This window comes from Sphaerodactylus townsendi, linkage group LG01, assembly GCF_021028975.2.
Source record: "Sphaerodactylus townsendi isolate TG3544 linkage group LG01, MPM_Stown_v2.3, whole genome shotgun sequence".
Taxonomy (NCBI): Eukaryota; Metazoa; Chordata; class Lepidosauria; order Squamata; family Sphaerodactylidae; genus Sphaerodactylus; species Sphaerodactylus townsendi.
Genome location: NC_059425.1, coordinates 111,013,402 through 111,034,873, shown reverse-complemented (window position 1 = coordinate 111,034,873; position 21,472 = coordinate 111,013,402). Strand labels below are relative to the sequence as shown.

The 21,472-nt window shown below is 41.6% G+C and overlaps 1 protein-coding gene across 1 annotated transcript in view; it reads right to left on the bottom strand.

Moving 5' to 3' along the window:
* The window catches only part of ARHGAP18 (Rho GTPase activating protein 18), a 75,517-nt gene extending 60,278 nt beyond the window's left edge, over window positions 1-15,239 (bottom strand). Inside the window, exon 1 of the mRNA XM_048490889.1 lies at window positions 15,120-15,239. Coding sequence (XP_048346846.1) covers window positions 15,120-15,163 — 44 coding nt within the window. The 5' untranslated portion in view covers window positions 15,164-15,239. The remainder of the gene's footprint in view (window positions 1-15,119) is intronic.
* Window positions 15,240-21,472: the final 6,233 nt, after the last annotated feature.

Sequence of the window (21,472 nt, the reverse complement as noted above, 5' to 3'; positions counted from 1 at the left end):
TCTTGCTGAGGTCTTGCAGACTAAGGACTTTGGCTTCCCTGACTGAGTCAATCCATCTCATGTTGGGTCTTCCTTTCTTCCTGCTGCCTTCAACTTTTCCTAGGTTTGTTGCCTTTTCCAATAAGTCTTGTCTTCTCATAATTTGGCCAAGCATTTTATTGACTGTATTGAAAAAAACCTCACACTCTACATTTAGAAAACTACCTATCATGAATAAAAGTCTCCAGGTGTGTGTTAATGTAATCAAACAATTGCAGTATCAATGTGCACAAATAATGAGATCTTAACATGTTACTAACATGTTGATCAGGTGCACAGATGTCAATTTCCTGTCCGTCTGTGTTACAATCCTGAGGAATTCCATCCAAATTAGATGGGAAAAATAGTTAACATTAGAAATGTGTTTCTCATTAAACTCCATGAAAATTACAGCAGTAGTAACAAAAAATAATGAACGGGTTAGGTTAAAGAAAATTACCAAGAATTGTACCAAATACACTGTTACACCCCAACTTGCCATTCCCATTCCCCTGCTCCTGCCCTGTACTTGTATAACAAGTTTGAATGTATTCTTACACTTGACAAAACCTTACACTCTACAGAATTTGCAGTTTTCTCTAAACACTGGGTGATTTAATACAGGTAGAGAATTAATATTATCTATAGAACAGATAAGAACAAGATATGAACATGTTAACAGCTCTGCGGGCCAAGTTCATCACCTATGGAAGAGAAAGCATTTCTACCTGAGTCAATCAGTGGCATACCGCTACAAAACAGCACCTGGAGCAAGCCGCAGGAGTCATGCCCAGCCTCCAGCTCCCCTACCTCCTCCCTCTCCCATGTAGGGCAGGCAAATAAGCAAGCAAGCAAGCAGCCTCCCTCCCTCCTGGTTTACTGAAAGTTTGCTTCCAGTAAGCCGGGGAAGAAGCCAGGAAGCATACCACTTGCTTGCTTGTTCGGCCACCCTGCGTGCCTTGGAGTGAGCTACAGGCACTCTGAGCACAGTAGGTGAGACCCAGCACAAGTGAACAAGTGATATGGCCATCCTGCCTCCTGACTTCCTCCCCGGCTTACTGGAAGCAAACTTTTGGTAAGCCAGGAGGGAAGGAGGGTGGCTGATTGCTTGTTTATCTGCCTGCCCTGCATGGGGGGGGGGGGGGGGTTCAGCTGGGGGCTGGATGCAGCTCCTGCGGCTTGCTGCAGGTGCTGTTTTGTGATGGTATGCCACTGGTTGACTGAGGTAGAAAAGTTCAGTGTGCTCCTGACTCACTCCAAGGCATGTAGGGTGGGCTGGTGAGCGAGCAAGCTTTCTTCCCAACTTCCTCTCTGGCTTGCTGAAAGGTAAGGGAGCTAAAAGCATGTTTTGCAGCAGCTTTTCATTCAATATATTTAAAACCATTTTGAACACTGGGGATACTGTGATATTGAAAATATTAAACTCTTCTATTATCTCATCCTGCAAAGTATATTATCTAGCAAGGTGGGTTTGGGGGTGTGACACACAGTTACCATATTGCATGTATATATTTCAAAAAGTAAAAAAAATATACAAACACTATAATCCAACCCAAAATGTTATGCTGAATGGCTGAAAACAGAAACAGCTTATTTTATTCTGTAATGAAGGAAATAGGCTAGTCACCTGAAAACATTTCATCTCATTAGGGAGCATGCCAATGGAAGATCTCAGTGACATCAATTTTTTTTTCATTTGCAGGTTTACAAATGCTCATAGCCAACAGACACCAAAGGGAAGTATTTTAATCAATTAATAATAATTCATACCACCTTGTGGCCAAATTACATTTGATTTTAAAGGAATTTATTATTATTTATTATTTGAGATGTATAAAGGGTTTGTCAATGTAACATATTGTAACCCATTAGAATTTATCCTGTTAGACTTTTTTCAACCTCTTTGCCTACTGCAGTTGAAGATAGAATGAACATCATAGTCAAGGGTCCATGAAAGGCAAGAAGTAGAGTGAAATGTAATCATGTAAAATTCAAATCCAATTTAAAAAACCTATAGTTGTAATTATAGTTTAAAGGAAGTTATTTTCTAAGAAGAAAGCAATTTTAAAAAACCCTTAGAAGCCAGCTTGAGGTGTTTCATGAAGCAGAACATGATAAAGTCATTAAAGCAGCATAATATCATTAGAATTAACAAACCATAAAAACTTAACCATTGAGAAAAACTCTAAACAGAAAAACAACATAAAATGTTTAGCAGCCTAAAATTATCCTCATAAACCTGTTCTCAGGCTAGAACCAGACACTAAAATCAATTTTAAAAAATGAAACTCTGTTAAAAATCTGGGTTTTGTTGTTGTCTTGCATCTAAAACAGTAGGGTAAGCACCAGGTGAGACTCAAAGAGATGGCCAACCATACTGATTTCAGTAGCCTTAGACTGGAATAACTGTATAAGATTTCACTGTAATTTTTAAAAAATATGTGTTTAAATAACATACGTCAGACACAAAGATAACGTACCGCTGTTACTCCCCATTATCAAAGTCACTAGTGGCGTAGTGCCAAGGGGCATGGCAGGGGTGTTCCTGGGTATTCCGGGGGCATTCCGGGACGTGGACGTGTGGGGGTATGGCAGGGGCACAGGGTACATGCGTGTCCTGGGCACAGTTCCCCTTCGCTCCGCCCCTGAATGTCACACTTACACAAACACACACACAAATTGATAATGGAGCATTTGAAGAGTAATATTTTTGGGCCAGGCTAGCCAATTCTCATTAGATCTCTGTAAGCTAAGCAGGGTCAATCCTGATTAATGTTTGGATGAAAGACCACCAAGGAATTCCAAGGCAGCTATGCAGAAGGTGGTAATGGCAAGCTTCTCAGGCAATTCTGCCTTTGTTTCTTGCCTTCACAACTCTATTTGGTTACCATAAAATCAGCACTACTACTACTTGATGGCACTTTTCACACACACACACTCTCTCTTAAGAACAGTGGCGTTCCACCACAAAATGGTACCCAGAACATGCCCTGGGCATCATACCCAGCCCCCCAGCCAAATTCCCACCACCTTGCCCTGAAGTCAACAGATCATCAGCACAATGGCACAACATTATACTACATCCCAGCTACACGATCAATGCCCAAACAGATGAAATAACCATAGGTCGTCAGAAAAATCTATTTCCCCCAAATTTCAATACAAAAACAGTAACCACTAAAAAATCAAGCTAACAAATGAATTCTGGAATAACAGTATCTTGCAAAGCTTGGGAAACCAAACCAGAAAACCAGCTGCTGTGGGTTTTCTAGATTGTGTGACCATGGTCTGATGGTCTTTGCTTCTAACATTTCACCTGTATCTATGGCTGTCATCTTCAGAATCATGTGTACGTAAAATGCTTAGTAGCAAAAACTGCCAGACCATGGTCACACAGCCCAGAAAACCCACAACAGCAGTTGATTCTGGTCGTGAAATCTTCAACAATACACTAACCAGAAAAACTGCTTTATGAACATCTTCTAGTGGACCATTTCCATAAAAAGGATTCTGCCATAAAATCTCTGTCACCAAACCCCAGTGAAACTCCTGAAAAGAGACTACCTTCAGCAATTGATCAGGGTAAGTAAAATTTGCAGGTAGTCGGTATAGGGAACTGTGATCAGATCTGCCAATGAAAAGATTAACATTAAATATGGGATTTGATTGGGACCATGATGCAGGCAAGAGTATTGATCCTCGCCCTTGCCCTTGCAGTTTCCCTCTGTAAAAATGCCCCCCACAAGGTAGGGTTGCAAAACCTCTGCAAAAGGTCTCCTGCTGGCAATTACCACTCAGTAGGCTAGTGGGGGTATGATGATATGTCAACAGTGAAGTGCAATCTTCACTATTTAACATTAGAAGCCAAAAAACATACATCCAGATTTATACTTGCTGGAAAGGTTTTTCCACCTTGAATGTTTGATTTTTGCCTTCAGCAACTACTGAGACCAGGCAATGGCAAAAACTTTGGCTTCAGAAACTGTTTATTGTTATGCAATTCAGCCCTGATGTGCTCTTATGGGGGGGGGGGAGGCAATATTTTATTTATGGACAAAGTTGTTAGCATTTGATAAATACACAACATACAACAACAGCCTTCCTCACCAATGTATAACCTGTGTCATTTTCATATCTGCATTTCATTTCTATTGGAAGGTTTGAACTTCAGGGCCATAGTACCTAGCTATAAGAACTCCACTCCATCAACAATGCATCCTGGAGGGAACTGCTGGTTTTCTTGCAGGTGGATCCAATGAGGGAGAAATCGCCTATTAGAATTTCCCCTTTAATAGTTGTTATAACAAAAGGGGTTTTTAAGCTGTTAGATCAGTTGTGATTAAATATATGGTTTTAAACTCTTTCCCCTGAGTCAGTCTGCCCTGCAGCAGAAGATCCAAGGCCCAGAGCTTGATTGCTAATTTCCTTGCAGGCCCCAGTAAGAGCAGCAGCAACAGCCATAGCTGAAGAAGCAGCATGGTGAAGAAGCAGCTCTGAATGTCAGTGTAACTTTTTGGGCTTTTCTTTATGTTTGCTATATGCCATTGTTCTGAGTGTCTTTCCTGAAGGGCTCTGAAGATGCTGTCTCCTTCAATTGTGCTCTATTCATATCCATTATGATTGAGTTTTACTTCTAGGTGTAAAGTTGTGTTTATGATACATATTTGCTTCCTTGAATTTTTTTTTCCTGTTTGAAGGGATCTATGTAACCAGGATTCTCCTGGGTTATAAAAGCACTGCAGATTATAAATATAATGAAGTCACTTTTCAAAACTATATACTCCTCTAACCACACACATAATGAAGATTATTGTAACTTGGTTTTAAAATATTTTTCTCAAAACATGTTTACTAGTGCATATGGCAGAGCCTTTAAATGGATTGTGTGCCATCTACTGGTTGAAACAGATGCTGCACTCATGTAATGAACAGAGCACCCATCTCATCAAATATTGGAAACCAAGTAGAGTCAAGCCCTGGTTAGTATTTGGATGGGAGACCATCAAATAATTCCAGGCTTACTTTGCAGAGGAAGGCAATGGCAAACCACTTCCATTAATTTCTTGCCTAAAACCCCCATAAATTGTTGCCATCAGTCTGCTGTGACTTGATGGCACTTTACACAACCAAACACAACTATAATCAGCTTACTTTAGCACAGTAAACTGGTTTGGGGAAATTTCAATGTTGGTTATTGCTCTCTGTGTGTGTGTGATTGTTAGGGTTATATTCTTAATGCTGTTGTGAGTTGCTCTGTACAAGACACATGTGGAGAAACCTGTTTCAATACATAAATATATACTGGCAAAAGCTTATTGGCTTTTTAAACACATGCTTTAATATACCAGTCAGGCAGATCTTCCTCTCACAATATCATTTTTCAAGACCTTCCTCTGCACTAGCATCTTTCTTTTGGAAATCCCTTTTTATAGAACCCCACTGGATTTGGACTGATTATATACGGGTGCTCTGCCCCACAGTGGAGGTATGTCTCCTTCAGGGGCAGAGTTTTGAATGCAGACAAACTTACACTTATGGCATGGCAGATCCCGGAAGCCTCACTGTTCCTGAGAGAGAGAGAGACAAAGAGAACAGACCCTGATATTTTCCCTGGCTTCAGGGTTTCTGCTCCTTCCAGTCTTCGCCCTCCCACTCCCTTCAGGCATTTCTGAGGGATCGATGGATGCCTTTTTAAATAACCCCAACTTTAATAATGAGTCATCACAACAACAATATGAAGAATAACAATATTAAACATTGAAGAGATTTTTTTTTTAAGCTGACAATCTTGTGACCAATCAGGAGAGACCCAAAAGTGGGGGCAGGCAAGCTGTGAAGTAGGCAGTGGGTACTTCCTTGCATGTAAACAAAGAAATGAAAGGAGACCCCACTGTGGAATAAAGAGCCTCAAGGAAGGTGCTCATTATTCTCCTCACCATCCAAAAATATGTGAAGACACTTCTAAAACTTTTGCAGGATGTTGTTTTAAATTAGTTTAAATGCTGCATTATAAAATGGCTTTGTTTCCATTGGCTGAATCATCCTGACTTTCCCCACCCTGCTCCTCCTTGGCTTCCAAATGAGATCAGTGTTTTTTTGGGGGTAGGACCATGTTGTGGTTAGCTTGCCATGAGAACGGAAAAGTGCACCTTTAAAAAAACTCCTGTTTACATTATTGCCATTTTAGTGCTGTCATTCTCTCATGCCTGCTACTCCAACCCACAGAGTCAATTCCAGGTTATTGGGTCCCCCAGGCAGAGTGGCTAAGGCCTCTGCTATCTACCACCAGGCTCATGCACTCCTGCCTCCCTTTCTGTTCCACCTACCTGTTTGTCCTTTCCCTGTTCACAAGCCTTCCTACTACCTGTCCTCTCAGCTGCCTACACTACCTACATGTCCTTTGCTGGATGGCACTGGATAGTGCATGTGACTGGTGGTGCAGCCCATCATGGCTGCCAGAAACATCACTGTCCTGACGACTTTGAATGATCTTCCCAAATGATGCTGGTCAATGTGTTTAACTGGGAGCCCAGGTAGCAGAGAGCTCATGAGCAGATGAGGGTGGACAGCAGGAGAAACACATAGATGGGGAAGGTGGCTGCAGCAAACCCACCAGAAACCCTGGACCCTACCAACTCCACATTGGGGTAACCTGATGCAGTAGTTGCCATCATACTACATGTCACTATCACACTTTTTGCCAGCTATTGCTTTAAAATGGTACTTGCTACATCACTACAGTGGTGGTTGGCATGGGGGTATAGAAGTAGTGGACTTAAAGAGATGACCAAAGAGAGACAGCCCTGTTAATAGTTGGACAGGAAGCTAGCAAGGAACTATGGGGTTGCTATATAAAGGGAGGCAGTAACTCTTGCCTTGAAAACTCTATGGGGCTGTTATAAATTAACTGCCACTTGACAGTACACACACATACCAACATATTAGCAGTCCAGAAAACTCAGTGTCCACACGACTATGATAGTCCAGTTAACCTGTCTTATTCTTCACTGTACGCTTGCTAACCACCAGTTGCTTCTCATGCCACTTTATCTGAATTCTGTGTGATGTGCAACAGTGTTATTTGATCATGATCAAGTAATCCCTTGCAAATGCAAATGGTCCAGTGTTCCCATGGAATTCCAGCAAATTGGAATGCTTCAGTGGTTGTCTACTGAACAGATTAACCTAGCAAGTGTTCTCTTATGGAAAAACTGCAAGTTTCAGTTACTAATAATGTATCAGTACAATGAACACTATTCATTATCTTTAATGTAGTAATTTAACTGTGTCTATGATTAAAAAACCCCGAGCATACAATTTTCTCTTTGTATAACAAGCATGCTACCTATTTAAAGATTCAAATTCGAATTAATTTCATTTGCTTTTTTTAAAGAAGCAAGACAAGTAAGTCGTGTGTGCACCATCTGTTCTGTTGTGAAGAGATAATTCAAATATTTGCACATTTTAGCTGCAATATTCCTAGGCAAGATTTAACATTGTCTGGACACTTATCGAACACCCACAGGCCTGTTTTGAATTAGAAAAAATAGGGTTTTTTTTCCTGATCCTGATGATTCGTCAGTGTTATCTAATTTTCATTGAATTTGCTACTACCACTGTAAACATGGCTTAAATTTGGATGCAAATGAAAGACCTGTTAAAGCATACAAGATGTCCTCTGATACAGTGCCCCATTCTTTTCTGACAATCGTATGACACATTTGATAAGCAGAGGACAATGGCTTGCTGCATCAAACAATTAGACATGTGATCGGAAAAGAAAAAAAGGGTTTCTACGCAGTGATATATCATTTCTGTTATATTTATTTGGTATATTTGTTTGATATACTGAATGAATGAAAGATCAAATTATATAGATCCATTTGATAATTATCATGTGTGTCATGTTGTGCAGAAATTTTCTACCATCTTATAAGTTCATAATCAGAGCATAATCAAATCAGCTGATTTCAACAGAAGAAAGGTCTGTTGAGATAAACATGCGTGTGTTTACTTCGCGGCCTGAAATCTATGAAAATGTAAAGACTCAGCTTTGTATACTACATTTGGTGAAAATGTACATATATACTAGAAGCAAAGTCCATTGTGTGGGAGATGCAGTGGGCCCTAGCAAAGGGTCGAAGAGGAAGCATCTCCCCCCACAATGGGCTTTACTAGGGTTGTAGAAGTCCCCACCCCACTCTTCCTTGTGGCACGCCACTTAACTGGTTGTGGTTTTGTGGCTCGGGTACAGTTTTGGGGTGGAGGAGGGTGGAACGTAGATGGTTGGGTTGGGAGGAGGCAGGGGGTGTTTGTCAGGCCCCTGCGGCCTGGCGTACTTAGGGGAGGGTGAGAGGGGGCAAGGGGTGATTTTGCTGCTTGGGGGAAGGTGGGAGGGGGCAGGGGGTGTACCTGCTGGTTGGGGGAGGGGCAGGGGTGCCTTTGGGGAGGTTGAGAGTGGGCAGGGGTGGGCCTGGTGGGCATCCGTGGTCCGGCACACTTGGGAAAAGGTGTGAGGGGCAGGGGGGTGTCTGCAGGGCCTCTGCAACCCTGGTGCACTTCAAAAAAGGTGAGAGGGGCAGGGGGTGCACCGGCCAGGTCTCTGTGGCTCAGTGTGCTTGGAGGAAGGTGGGAGGGGGTTAGAGTTAGCGGCAATGGCCAATGGCTTGGCCCTGTGCATCCTTCATGGTAATTGGCTAAGGGTTCGTTGTCCAGTGTTCAAAACATTAGCCAATTATGTATAAAGATAAAGCCCAACGACTTTGCTGACAAAATATTCCTAATGTGCAGATAAGAAAATCTATTCAGTTGACCTATGAATAAAAGTACTAGTATATTCTTTGCTCAATGGAACAATCAAGAGGGTCTCTCCCTGTGATATTGTTCCCAAGCAGGAACATATGGGAGAAGATGGTACTTCAGATAACCTGGTCCCAAGCCATACAGGGCTTTAAAGATTCTAAAAACTCTTTAAATTGTGCTTGGATAGGCACTTGGATTAATGGAATCTGAGTCCATTGACTGTCCAGTTCTCCAATTTTTACTCCAGATTGCAGGTTTACCAAGTTGTCTTGCAGCAGCAATGCTCCCAACTGGAGGTTGTGCATTGATTGTTGGAGACTAGAACTAGATAGGTGCCTTCAATTTATGATTAACAGTCCTTTTTTCAATGCTCAATATTGGGAGCCAGGGTAGGAGGCTTTTACATTTGAAGGATGTGTAGAGGAAAATGTGTAGATAATCAGAATTTTCTGGTTTCTATCCTACTGTGGGGAGGGATAAGAGCTATTCTGAAGCTGTACAATTGGTTAGGAAAAGGGTTACTGATTTTGACCATGCTAGCTCATAGGCCCACACAAGGCATGCATACCCTACTTTTGATATGGGGATTTCCCCCCACTCCCTTCGGCCCTTCTTCCTTATCTAAGCTTTCTTACAACTGGCCATAGACGTGCTTTTGTATTAGACAGGCTGAATGTCCTGCCAACTTCACAGTTCAGGGAGCACTTCACCAAAATTCCACATTCTGATCATGACTGCTACTGTACATCTGGTATTATAGAGACCGTAGATCACCTGATCCCATTCTGTAATCAATGGACGCCACTCAGAGATGTCTCAATAACACCTGTCCTGAGTAAATATGAGCTGCCTGTTAAGTTTTACATGATCTTTTTTTTTGCAGGTACACACTAATCCAGAAATAATGTGTACTGTTGCCAAATCCTTAGTGCTTGCGGTTTCTTCATGCTGTTACAGAGATGGGTTTTAATTCGCCAAGCTGTATTTTAATGTTTGCTGCTTTGTATTTGATCTTGTATCTGTTATTGACTTTGCTCAAGACCTTCGGTCAGAGAAGCATCATAATAAAGAAAATAAATTGGACTCTGGAGCAGGTAAGAAGCCCATGTAACTACTATAATATTTGAGTCATGTGATCCCTATAGCTGGCCCCAGCCAGCAGTCTAGTGGCAGCATTCTGCACTACCTGCAGCTTTCACACACTCTTTAAGGGTAGCTCCAAGTAGGACTTATTGCAAAAGTCCAGTTTGAATGTAACTAAAGCATGGATCACTGTGACTAGATCTGACTGAACCAGGAACAGGCACAGCTGATGCACCAGCCAAAGCTCGGCAACAGCACTCCAAACCACGGTAGCTGTTGGGTTTTCTAAGGTGATTGTAGTACTGGGTAGTGCTCCCAAGCTGTAAACCTACTTTTCAAGAGAAGGGTAACCCCATCCAAGATCAGGGAGATCTCAAATTCCTGGTCTGCCTTTCTACTAACCCAGAGCATCTCTGTCTTGGCATGAATAGGCTGCTTCTTGTTCACCCCATGCCCCATCCAGCCCATTATGCTCCAGAACTGGTAAAAATTGCCAATTTAGCCTGGCTCTAAACTTAAATTACGACTTCTGAAATATTTAAGCTACAGTAAAATGTGTTTTAAATTATAAGCTACAACACCCATGACACCCACAGAGTGAATTAAAAATCTCCAAATGGATTTTTCAGCAGACTAAGCAGCATTTTAGAAGGCACTTCATTTTAAAATGCACATGGCAAAGCAAGTCTCACTGGTTGCAGTGGCTGTTTTATAAGCTTCGGAACTGTTGCTGTTGTGTTTAGCTTAAAGCAAATTCTCCACATATGAGTGTTTGTCCAGCTATTCAGGCCCATTAGAAGAAAGCAACCTCTGCAACTGAAATAATGACTGGCAATAACCTTTCTTTAAATATTATTCAACGATTGTGGACAAGTATCACCTGGCCTGTGGAATACAACAGGATTTGACATCTGATTCCAACTGTAAAAATATTTAATTGCCCAATATTGGTATCCAACTTCTCTACTTTTAATTTCTGAACAGTTGGTTAATTTCTGATAGATTGCCAAAATGACGAAACTTTTTGAAATTACTGATTTAAAAAATAAGAACATTTTCCTCAAATATGGTCTCTATTACTTTTTCTTTTAGATTGATAGATCTGTTTTGATTGTTTAATTTTGAGAAGTTGGTTCATGAATATCAGTTCTTTGTGGAACAGGATATTTGAATTTTTGTATATAAATTCTAAAGTATATAAAAATGCTAGTATCAACTGATACTTATGTAATGTACTATACAAATATCTTTTGTGAGGCTCATGGTCACTTTGCATATGAATGCTGTCTGTCTTTTATTGTTTGCCACATCTTTGACTGTTGTATTGTGTTTCTCATCATAGTCATTTGGGTCTGTTCTGCGCATATCTGTCTCCTTTGTTTTTTGTTCCCAAGCATTCTTTCACATTTTGTCTGCATTTTGTTTCGTTACATTTGTTAATAATATATTTGTTACTAACAAACATGCAGCCCTGACCTGTATGGCCCAGGCTAGCCTGAGATCTTGTCAGATCTCAGAAGCTAAGCAGGGTCAGTACAGACTAGTACTCAGGTGGGACACCACCAAGGAATATCCAGAGAAAGGCAATGGCAAACCACCTCTGTTAGTCTCTTGCCTTGAAAACCCTTCTGGAGTGCCAGAAGTCAGTGGTGACTTGACAGCACTTGGCACACACAATAAACATGCAAGGATAAAAGTGCTAAAATGTTTCCAGATGATGTATTTTTAATTTCACCTAAACCCCGTAAGTGTATCAAAAGTTTCCCCAGAATCTAAGAAATTGCAAAAGTAGAATTCTGTTGTAGATCTAAAATGAATACTGAGGTTAACTGGCAGCCATGAGGCTTTCATGAGGCTTCCAAAAGCAAACTTTAAAAAATATTTCACATGCCTTAAGGCTAAAATACCATTTCCCCACAGTTAATGAAGACTTACTCCAGGTTTCCCAAAACCAATTTTGATTCAGTTTTTGTGGTGATGGTGGTACATTAGTCTTTAAGTGTGGGGAACCTTTAAAAAATCTATTTGCCTTCAGAAAACCCATATAGAAAGGACCATAATTTCTTACAAATCCAAATGAAACTGTAGCAGCCCAAAACTAATAGATGATCAGGTTATCAGTGCCACCTTCAGTTCACAATATGTCCGTTGAATCGGCATAGATTTGTTTCTGTGCCACAGGGAGCAGAGCCTCAGTTCTAAAAAGTGTGAAAGACAGAACGAGGGGACCCACAAGGGCATCTCATTTTCCTGTCCATTTTTCCCTTTCCTGAAATGTCCCCTTCTCTCCTTCGCACCCAATATCCAATCAATCTTTATCTCCTCCTTGCCTTCACCTTCCCCTCCCCTAGCAGCTTCAACCTAGAAAAACAATTGTGTAGCACCATTCATGAGCCTGGTCCATGTGCATAGTAGGGGACCCTCAAGAATTTGTGGGATGTACCAGAGGCATTCCAGAGGGAAAGGGGGCCTGGCGCAATGCCTGCTTCTGGTGCCCCCCCATACCCCACTTACCTTAGCTGGCATCTGCTCTGTCGGTGGTCCCAGCAGCTGCTCTGGTGGTGGTGGTCCCAGCAGCTGCTCCAGCAGCGGTCCCAGGCAGCCTGGCAGGGCTGGGCCTGGTGGGGCTGGGCTGAGGGGCACCCGGTGGGCTGGACAAGCCAGGCCAGCAGCCTGCTGTGGGCTACCCCTCGGCCTGGCCCTGCCAGGCTGCTCCTTCAGCTGGCAGAGCCCCCCCCCCCCGAGCCACTTACTGCTGAGTCACGGTTGCAGGCCAGCTGCTGCCCGAGAGCCAGCCTGCGGCCATGGCTCACAACTCAGCCTGTGGCCACCTTAGCAGCATGGAGGGAGCTTCAAGGACCCAGCCAGTGCCCAGTGGCCCCCCATGTGATCAAATGGCATGTACCTGGGGACATGGGATACCCCATGTTCCCATTAGCGATACGCCCTTGGATGGCACCTCACTTTCCCCTCTATCTTCTTCTCCTCACTATTTCCTCTTTTGCTCTCCTGGCAATCCCCACATCCTCTCCCCTTCCTTGTCTCATTCTTTCCTTCTGATCCATTCACCCATGTATCTTTTATCAGCCTTCCATCTTCAGCATCCATTCATTCTTTGTTTATTTATTTCCTTTACACTCCATCTTTCTTCACAGTAGGAACGAAACCTGGTTACATTATTCTCCTCTCCTTTTTATCCTCACAACAACCCTGTAAGGTGAGGTCAGCATAAGACAACTTCATGTGTTCACATGGTTCAGTAACAGAGAACTGTCTACTACTCACTGACCAAGGCACTCAATAAATAGAAGTTTTTATACTTTCTCTCTATGAATATAAACAAAACTATCTGCTCAGCAAGAAGAGCTTCCTTCTACATTCCAACTTGAATGTAGCAGTCATGAATACCTTCCAGAATAAACTTCTGCATGTGTTGTTGTTTTTTTGTAAAAAGATTGTAAAAAGATTCTCGAGTATAATGTAGTATCAAACATTAACATGTTACTATAGAGTGTAGTAACATGTACAAAATAATTGCTTCCACAAATGTAAACCAAAATTCAATGTTTTGTTTGTTGTGAAATGGAATATTAAATTATTTAATGATAGACTTGAGAATCTGAGCAGTTTAAAAGTTGTTTTAAAACGTGTATTTACCACAAACATAGTGGGAATATCAATTCCAAAAATTACGGTGAAAATAAAGTAATGTGATAATTCACATATTGCTAGGTCATTCTATGCAGAGGAGTCCTTGGATCTTACTGAATAACTAATGAAGCTTTAACATTTTACAATACTTACATAAGGGACAGTAAGCAAACATGTGGCATAAGCATGAATTCAAAGAGCCACACAACTTGTTCCACATATTTAGGGGGGCTTTAATGATGGGGTTCTGCAACTACAGCTACCCTTTACTTTTGAAAATTAGACGTTTAGCAACTTGTTAAATGACATTTATGTACAAATTAAATGTACAAATTAAAATAGCATGCATAAATCCTTAAGGGTACTGAAAGTTGAATCATAACTAATGTCCATGATACTCCTATCAATAACAACACCTAAAATCAGAATTTTTACTTATAAAATTTGAAATATTCACTGCAAAATGCCCTCCATAATAATGGCATTATTCTAGCACAAGCAAAAACCAAGCCATACTTGGCACAGAAAAATGCTAACAAGGAAGTTCTCACTTAACACTCTAAATGGAGCTCAGACTAAAGAGATTTTGAAATAGCATCCATGTGTGGGCACACCTGATAGAACAGAGAGATAAGGAAGTTCCTGTGTCAGGCAGCAGACTGTGTACTGCATTAACAAGCATCTTATAAATACTGAATTGTAAAGAAATCACACCCAACATTTTATGGCACTAGAACGTAAACGTGTAAATATCAGTAGCTGAATAGTACTTTTAATATATTTCTATTTTCTTTCCTTTAGGTCTGTGATGTGCACATTTTAAATTACATATCAGTGGCTATTCTTACTTCACAATAAAATAAAATCAATTTCCACTTGCATGCCCCTGTTTTTATTCAAAAAGTTTAAATTTTCCATTCTAAAAGTTTGGATCCTATGAAAGGGAAAATTATGCAATGAACAGGGTGGGAAACACAATATTTTGCAGCTGAAAAGTCAATCACGTTTAATCCCCAAATAGTGTACTAGTGAAGAATCAGAATTTAACTTCTGCCATATACTACAGAATTCTTGACCTGGATAGCCCAGGCAAACCTACTCTCATCAGATCTTGCTCATTCCTTGTTAATATGGAAGATCTCTAAGGAATTCCAAGGTTGATATACAGAGGAAGGCAATGGCAAATCAGCCCTGAAGTCTCTTGTCTTGAAACCACCTCTGAAAGTCTCTTGGCTTGGAAACTCCACAGGGTCCACATTAAGTCAGCTGTGACTTACGAATTTGGATGTGAAATGAAACTAAATGGGTGTAGGTCGGGATATCTGCACAGGATTTCACTGTAATATTATGTAAGTGAGTGCCTGTGCCAGTGAGAGAGATCAGACCAACCCTACATTCCCCTTTTCAAGTGCAGTGGGCCGCAGCACCACGACTCTGACTGAAGCCTGATAGGAGCCCAGTGCGCAGCAGGCGTTGTGAGGAGCATCTTCACCTGGGCAGGGACCGGGTTGTAGGACAGCCCAGCAGGCGCCGCTGCGCTCAGCCGCCTAGGTGCGCCGTCTTACCTGAGATGCAGGTAGTGCACCAGTTTGGTCACCATGGTCACCATCTCGGCAGAACGTCAGCCTTCTCAGCCCCCAAGCGACGGCTCCGGAGCTGGGCTTCCTAGTGGGGCTGCTGGGATCCGGCGCGACTCTTCTCTCGCCCCTTCCCGCCGTCGCTTTGCGCTCTGAGACGAAGAAGGCGCAAAGGCAGCTTGGAAGAGAGCCTGGGCTCCGTGCCTTTCACCGGCTGCTCCGCAGGATGAGGGCTGCCACTTCGGGATGGGAAGGAGCAGCGGGCAGGCTGTATCTGCGGGCGCCAGGCGCAAGCGGGGCACGGCCGATCTTCTTCCCGTACGACCTGCTGCAGCTGGTACGCCAAGTTCCCCCCAGTATTAAGGGCACCCGGAGCAGCCACGGGAGGGCTTGCAGACGGCCAGCTGGCGACGCCTAATCACTGCTCAGGCGAGATTGCAGAGACTTACGGCAAAGCCCTCCAGACCTCGGGTTGCCCCCTTTGTTTCTAGCGCGCGCTGGTGTCTTTCACCTGCAACAACCCACCACGTGCAGCTCCCCACCACCACCACCATTCTTATACACAAATGAGGCGATTGGGGTACCTTTTCACCTGCACTGCAAATACATGGACATTGTCAGTAAAAAAAAAAAAAGGAGCAACAACAACTGTTGGAAATCATGCCATTTACCATTTATATTTATATAAATCTGTACACCCTTTTTCTCCTCATTAGGGACCCCAGTGGCTCCCAACATCACTGTCCCCTCCTCTATGTTACTGCAACAACCCTGTGGGGTAGGTTAGAGAGAGTGACCAGTAAGAGGATTCCAACCAGTCTCCAAGATTCTAGTTCAACATACTAACCACTACACCAGACAGGAGAGCAAGTCATATTGTGTCCGAGGACATTGGAGAGAGTCAAACTGGATTTTTTTTTTTGGATTTGCATCTAAGGTTCCCTCAGTACAATTGAATTTCAGGACTAATTCACTCAGCACCTGACTTCAGGCAGCCCATTTGTCCTGAGTACATCATGGTTTTTATTACTTTATCACAGTGAATGGGTCATCTGACTCTTTGCCATGTTTTTACCCTATATCAAATCCCCTTGGTGTGAATAGATCAGTATCCTACAAAATTTCCAACTTCTGCTTGTGGCAACTGACAACTAATTTATTCCATATGGACCATCATAAAAGAAGCCACCTAAAGCAAATAAGAGAATTGATTTTCCACAGACCTTATTGGAGTGGCTTTGGAACATTTCTTGCTGGAGCTGCAAGTTATAGTTAAAAACATATTTATTTATACAGAAAAGTGTGAAACCTATATGTGATAATCTTGCAACAACAATCACAAATATCGTTATTGCATTTGCCCACCATGGCAGGAAGTAAAAGCTGGCTGTCACACACACACAAATGCATGTGGTAGTATTAAGTGTTCATATGGTTTACACATAGTTTCTCACTCTTCCATTTACAGAAGTGATTTCTGCATAGGAAACATGTACTCTATGAATTTTGCATCTACATCTTAGATTTTGATGTGGAGGTACTGAGTACATTGTCTGAAGTTGTCATTAGCTGACAAAGGAGAGATTAAATCTTATTACCTGAACAGATGGGTAATTATAGAGGTCTTTAATCTGAGAAGTAAATGAACTAATTAAATTACATTTTGAATAATATAAAAAAATCAAGATTAATCTAAGTTGGTACCAATTAATGAAGATTTAATTTTATGGTAGAATCTGGTGTATATCGGATTATAGTTAATAGTGTGTGTAATATGTCATTAAAGATTCTCTAACTACCTAAACAGAAAATACCTGTTCTAATTTGCCAAGCATTTATTACAGATGCATTAGTACAAACAGATGAAATTTATATACTCCTCAGGCTGAACTGCAACTCAGATGTCTGTGTTTTGGAGTTTGAATGTAGTAATGCCTGATAGCTATATATTGTAGATCCAATTGCAAATCCATTCGAAAGTTACACAAATTGTAAAAAAAGAGCATGTACAAATGGACAGACATGTTTTTTGTCCCAGGCATAGAAGTCAGGACAACTGTGAGATGGGAAGAAGATATGCTGGGATTTTGTGACAACTGGATAGTCTCATGGCCACACCTCAGTCTATAATAATTATCAGATCACCCTGATAAAAAAAAGTGATGCTAGAATTACTCGGGCTATTATTACCGTCTGGGGGTGGGGGATTTGGGTGCTGACTGCATGGTGCCTGAAAGGCAGAGCCATTGGAGTCATGGCCAGTGTGGGGACATGTAGTCTGAGAGGCGGAGCCTCAGTGGCTGGGACTTTTAAAGGTTGGGCTGGGCAGGAAGTGACATTTCCCAGCTCTACGCTCCCTAACTAATCCCTGCCCACCCTTTATCTTGTTAGTGCATGATTTTGGAGTGCGGTTGTTACAGGTTTCTTGATGTTACTTGTTTATCTGTTGCAGCTTGGCAGGTTGTGCATGGAGACTGATCCATGGCGGGGGAGCCTTCATTTAGACCCTCCACATTTTGGGGGTCCCACCATAAAGGACCTTGTGGATGGGGCGAGCTTTACTGCTGCATACCCAGGTGGAGGCTGCTAGCTGACTAACACCCACAGGCAGCAAGAGGAGATTAATTCAAAGGTTGGCACCCAGATGGCTCCCACTGTCTTGCTACTCCTAGTTCCCCCCAACATCATGGGGGGGGGGCATCAAGGGTCTGCCCTGGACTGGATTCATCCCCTATACTGCATCTCTGCTTCCTCCACCAGCAAAAACTAATAAACAAGCTGTGGTCAGTTTTTATTCCTCAAAAAGTGTATATATTCGGGGCCCTTGGCCTCTCTCTCCCCATCTTGGGTGGCATGGGAACATGGTAAAAGTGTTCATGAAATAAACTGAGAAAAATTAACTGAAAATGTTTCTGGAACCAAATGTGGGGGGGAGGGGACATGCAGAACTCCATGGAAGAAGCATAGTGTTTGCTTGCAGGATATGTAGTTAACTACATGGGCAGAAAAGCCCAAGGAACATCATGTGTAATGTGGGAGATTATGCTTTATTCTGGGCCCTCCTAAATGTTATCATCCAGGTTTTAAGGTCCAACATAATTTGGTATTTGGATACTCCTAATAGGGAGTATTATTAGGGTATATACTGTAAGTCTACCACAGATGTACCAATTCTCTGCACAACCAGGAGGATCTAAGCAGCATGCTCTGTTAGATGTCACACCCAGTGTTTGAAGAGTGAGTTTACATAAGGGATGCTATGTTGTCTTTAAGAGTCTTCTCATAATGTAGTATAGGCCGATTATGCACATAGTGTCTGCTGTGTGATGGTGGTGAATGTTCATTGCGGCAAGATTTCTCATACAAACATATTTCCTCAAGGCCTGCTTTCACTTTCACTTTAATTTGCTTTGTTGCCAGAGTGGGGCAGATTTGCAAGGGAGCACAGCTTGACCCTGACATCTTCCCTCCACCCACTGCCAGTCTTCCCACTCACTTGCACTGTCATTCACGCCTTTCCCCTCCCCCTCCCCTTCCATGTTGCCAGCTGCTTCAAGTAACAGAAAAGAAATGCACCCACACAAGCTTAGCCAAAACACACCAACCTCTAATTCTCAACATGATATATCGAGATATCAATATAATAATAATTGAGGGTGTTTGGAAATAACAAGCCTCCCTGTCCTCCAGCAGCTGCTGCAGCAGCATGAACTGTGTGGGTGGGTGGAGGGGAGGGAAGGAATAGTGCAAAATGATGGACCATGCCATTTTGAGTGCAAACTTTTCCAAATTCAAAGGGTCAGAAAGAAATGCACTGAATATACTCGCAATGGAAAGATTCCCCAATAGGTACTAAAAATGATGCTCAGAAGTGCACATCAGAGAATCTCACAGATGAATAGGGCAGTTTTTCAAAAAGAGAGCTATGGTTACAGTGACCAATAAAGGTAGACTGTGCTAGGCAATGCGGATGCATCAGCAATCATGTGATAGATCACATCATCACTACAGTGCTTGAACAAAAGAGAGAGAGAGAGAGAGAGAGAAAAGAAAGAAAAAGAGGACATTAGGGTAATCATTCCTAATGTCACAACTGACCTGTTACTTCTTCCCAGCCCCCTGCCCTCCATGAATTACCTCTTATACAGACAAAATGAAGCTGACTAAATTGAACAAAAACAAAATTTGGAAGGGAGGTGAAAGAACAAAATCCATGGAGAACATTTGAAATGACAACACCTAAAATGTGGGGTAAATATATAATGCAGAAAATACCTTAGTTTCTGATTTTTTTTGTATATACCATACAGTTAAAATAGATACTGGCTTCACCCATGGCTTAATCTGTCTTCTAATCCAATAAAGCTCTGTGCCATACAACTTCACTAGAGACACAATTAAACTATGTCACAAGTACTTTACAGCCAATGCAGTCATACACTGTTATACAACCTCTTCACTTCTGTTTAGATCACCATTAAGATCTGAAGCATCAACTCCATAATTACTCCCCCAAAAGGCAGTATTGTATCAATTATCATAGCTCCACCATTTAGACATGAGTAAAACCTTGCTTACCTTGGCCTAATTTGAATCTTCCTTTCCTTTAGGAATCTGTACCTTTGATCTCTCAATATCACACAAATATGCTTCCAAATAAGTTTTATGTACATCCTGGTTTACATGCTGAGGTTCTATGCATTTTATTTTCATTTAGATGTTGCAGCAATGTAGCAATATGTGTGGAGTAGCTTTGATAGTTGTTGCCCAGGTTTGTATGCTCATATTGATTCTGTATCTTTTGTTTCCGAACCTAGTGCCTCTTTCCTTAGTGTGAGACGCATGAGGTTGCTAGGCAGTGGTGGGATTCAGCAGGTTCACACCACTTGGACAGAACCGGTTATTAAAATGGTGCTTGTAAACCACCAGTTGTTAAATTATTTGAATTCCACCACCAGAACCGGTTGTTAAATTATTTGAATCCCACCACTGTTGCTAGGCAGGTAAAGATGTCTGATATAAAGATGTCTGAAGATATCACAACTCTTTCCTGGTTCTCTGAAGTCAGGAAAAACAGCCCTGTTTCTCCATCAGTTTCCAGGGGAAACCCTTCCCATCTGAAAAGTCTTCCCATCTGAAAAATCTTTTCAGTTTTCTGGTGGTGGCTCTTCCATGTATGTTGGCTACATGATTCATTAAGAGAAAGTAGACAGATTTATAGATATCTCAGGCATTATTATAGATGATAGCTTATGAGACTGTGCATGTTGGGCAGTTGTTAGTGTATATGAGTCAGAGTTACCAGATTTGCTAGCAGTCAATGGATCCAAGCAATATATGTTATATACTCATTCATGCCAGGCACCATTCTGTTGCAGAGAAATATAATGACATCAAGATCAATAAAATTTCACTAAATATAACTGCAACAAAATAGGTTACTTCATTTGCCTGTATCCTTGTAGTAAACCTCTGAATGTCAATGCTGACAGGCTGCAGCGGGGACGGTCTCAGCCTCTGTGCCTTGCTTGTTTGACCTCCCCACGGCAACTGTTTGGCCAGTGTGTAAAACAGGATGGTGAACTTCAAGGACCACTGGTCAGATCCAACAGTCTCTCCTTATGTTGCTATGAAATCATTGAAACCCATAGTACTTCCTCTTCCACTTGAAGTGGTAAATTGGTAAGACTTCATGTTCTTTATATAAATATTAGCAGAGCTATTAGTTCCTCTTCTACATTATATTCTGAATACATTCTGAATACTTATTAGTGTATCTACTTAGAAAGCACTCCTTTCTCCAACAACCCTATTTTTAAACTTGCAGATAATGCCCTGTGTGAAGTAACAAGAGTTTAAACTTCAGTTTTCAAACAGTTTATTCTGAAGTGGCTCCATTGAATTCAATATTATTAGGTTGTTACAAAATGAAGCAAAAAATCTAGCATTATTCTTATTTGAATGATTATGAATACACATTACATGTTTTTAGATGGTAGAATCCAGAATGTTCCATAGTTGCTAGCTACTGTACAATGTTGTAACTCAAAAATCTGAGGAATTTATCATTATTCATGTTGGTACAGATTCAAGGTAAATCTCTTTCTGAAGATAAGGAGTCATTAGCATTCTCCATAACATAGAACAAGGATATTACATTCATTGAGAATTTAGTACTGTGGAAGGTCTGAATTTAGTTCACATTAAACACGTAAATATGACAAATAATACAAAGGCACTATAAAATCCATTTAGCTCAAAGCCATGAGGAAGAAACAAAGTATCTATATCTATAAACGCGAAATACCACTGACTGACTGACTGACTGACTGACTGACTGA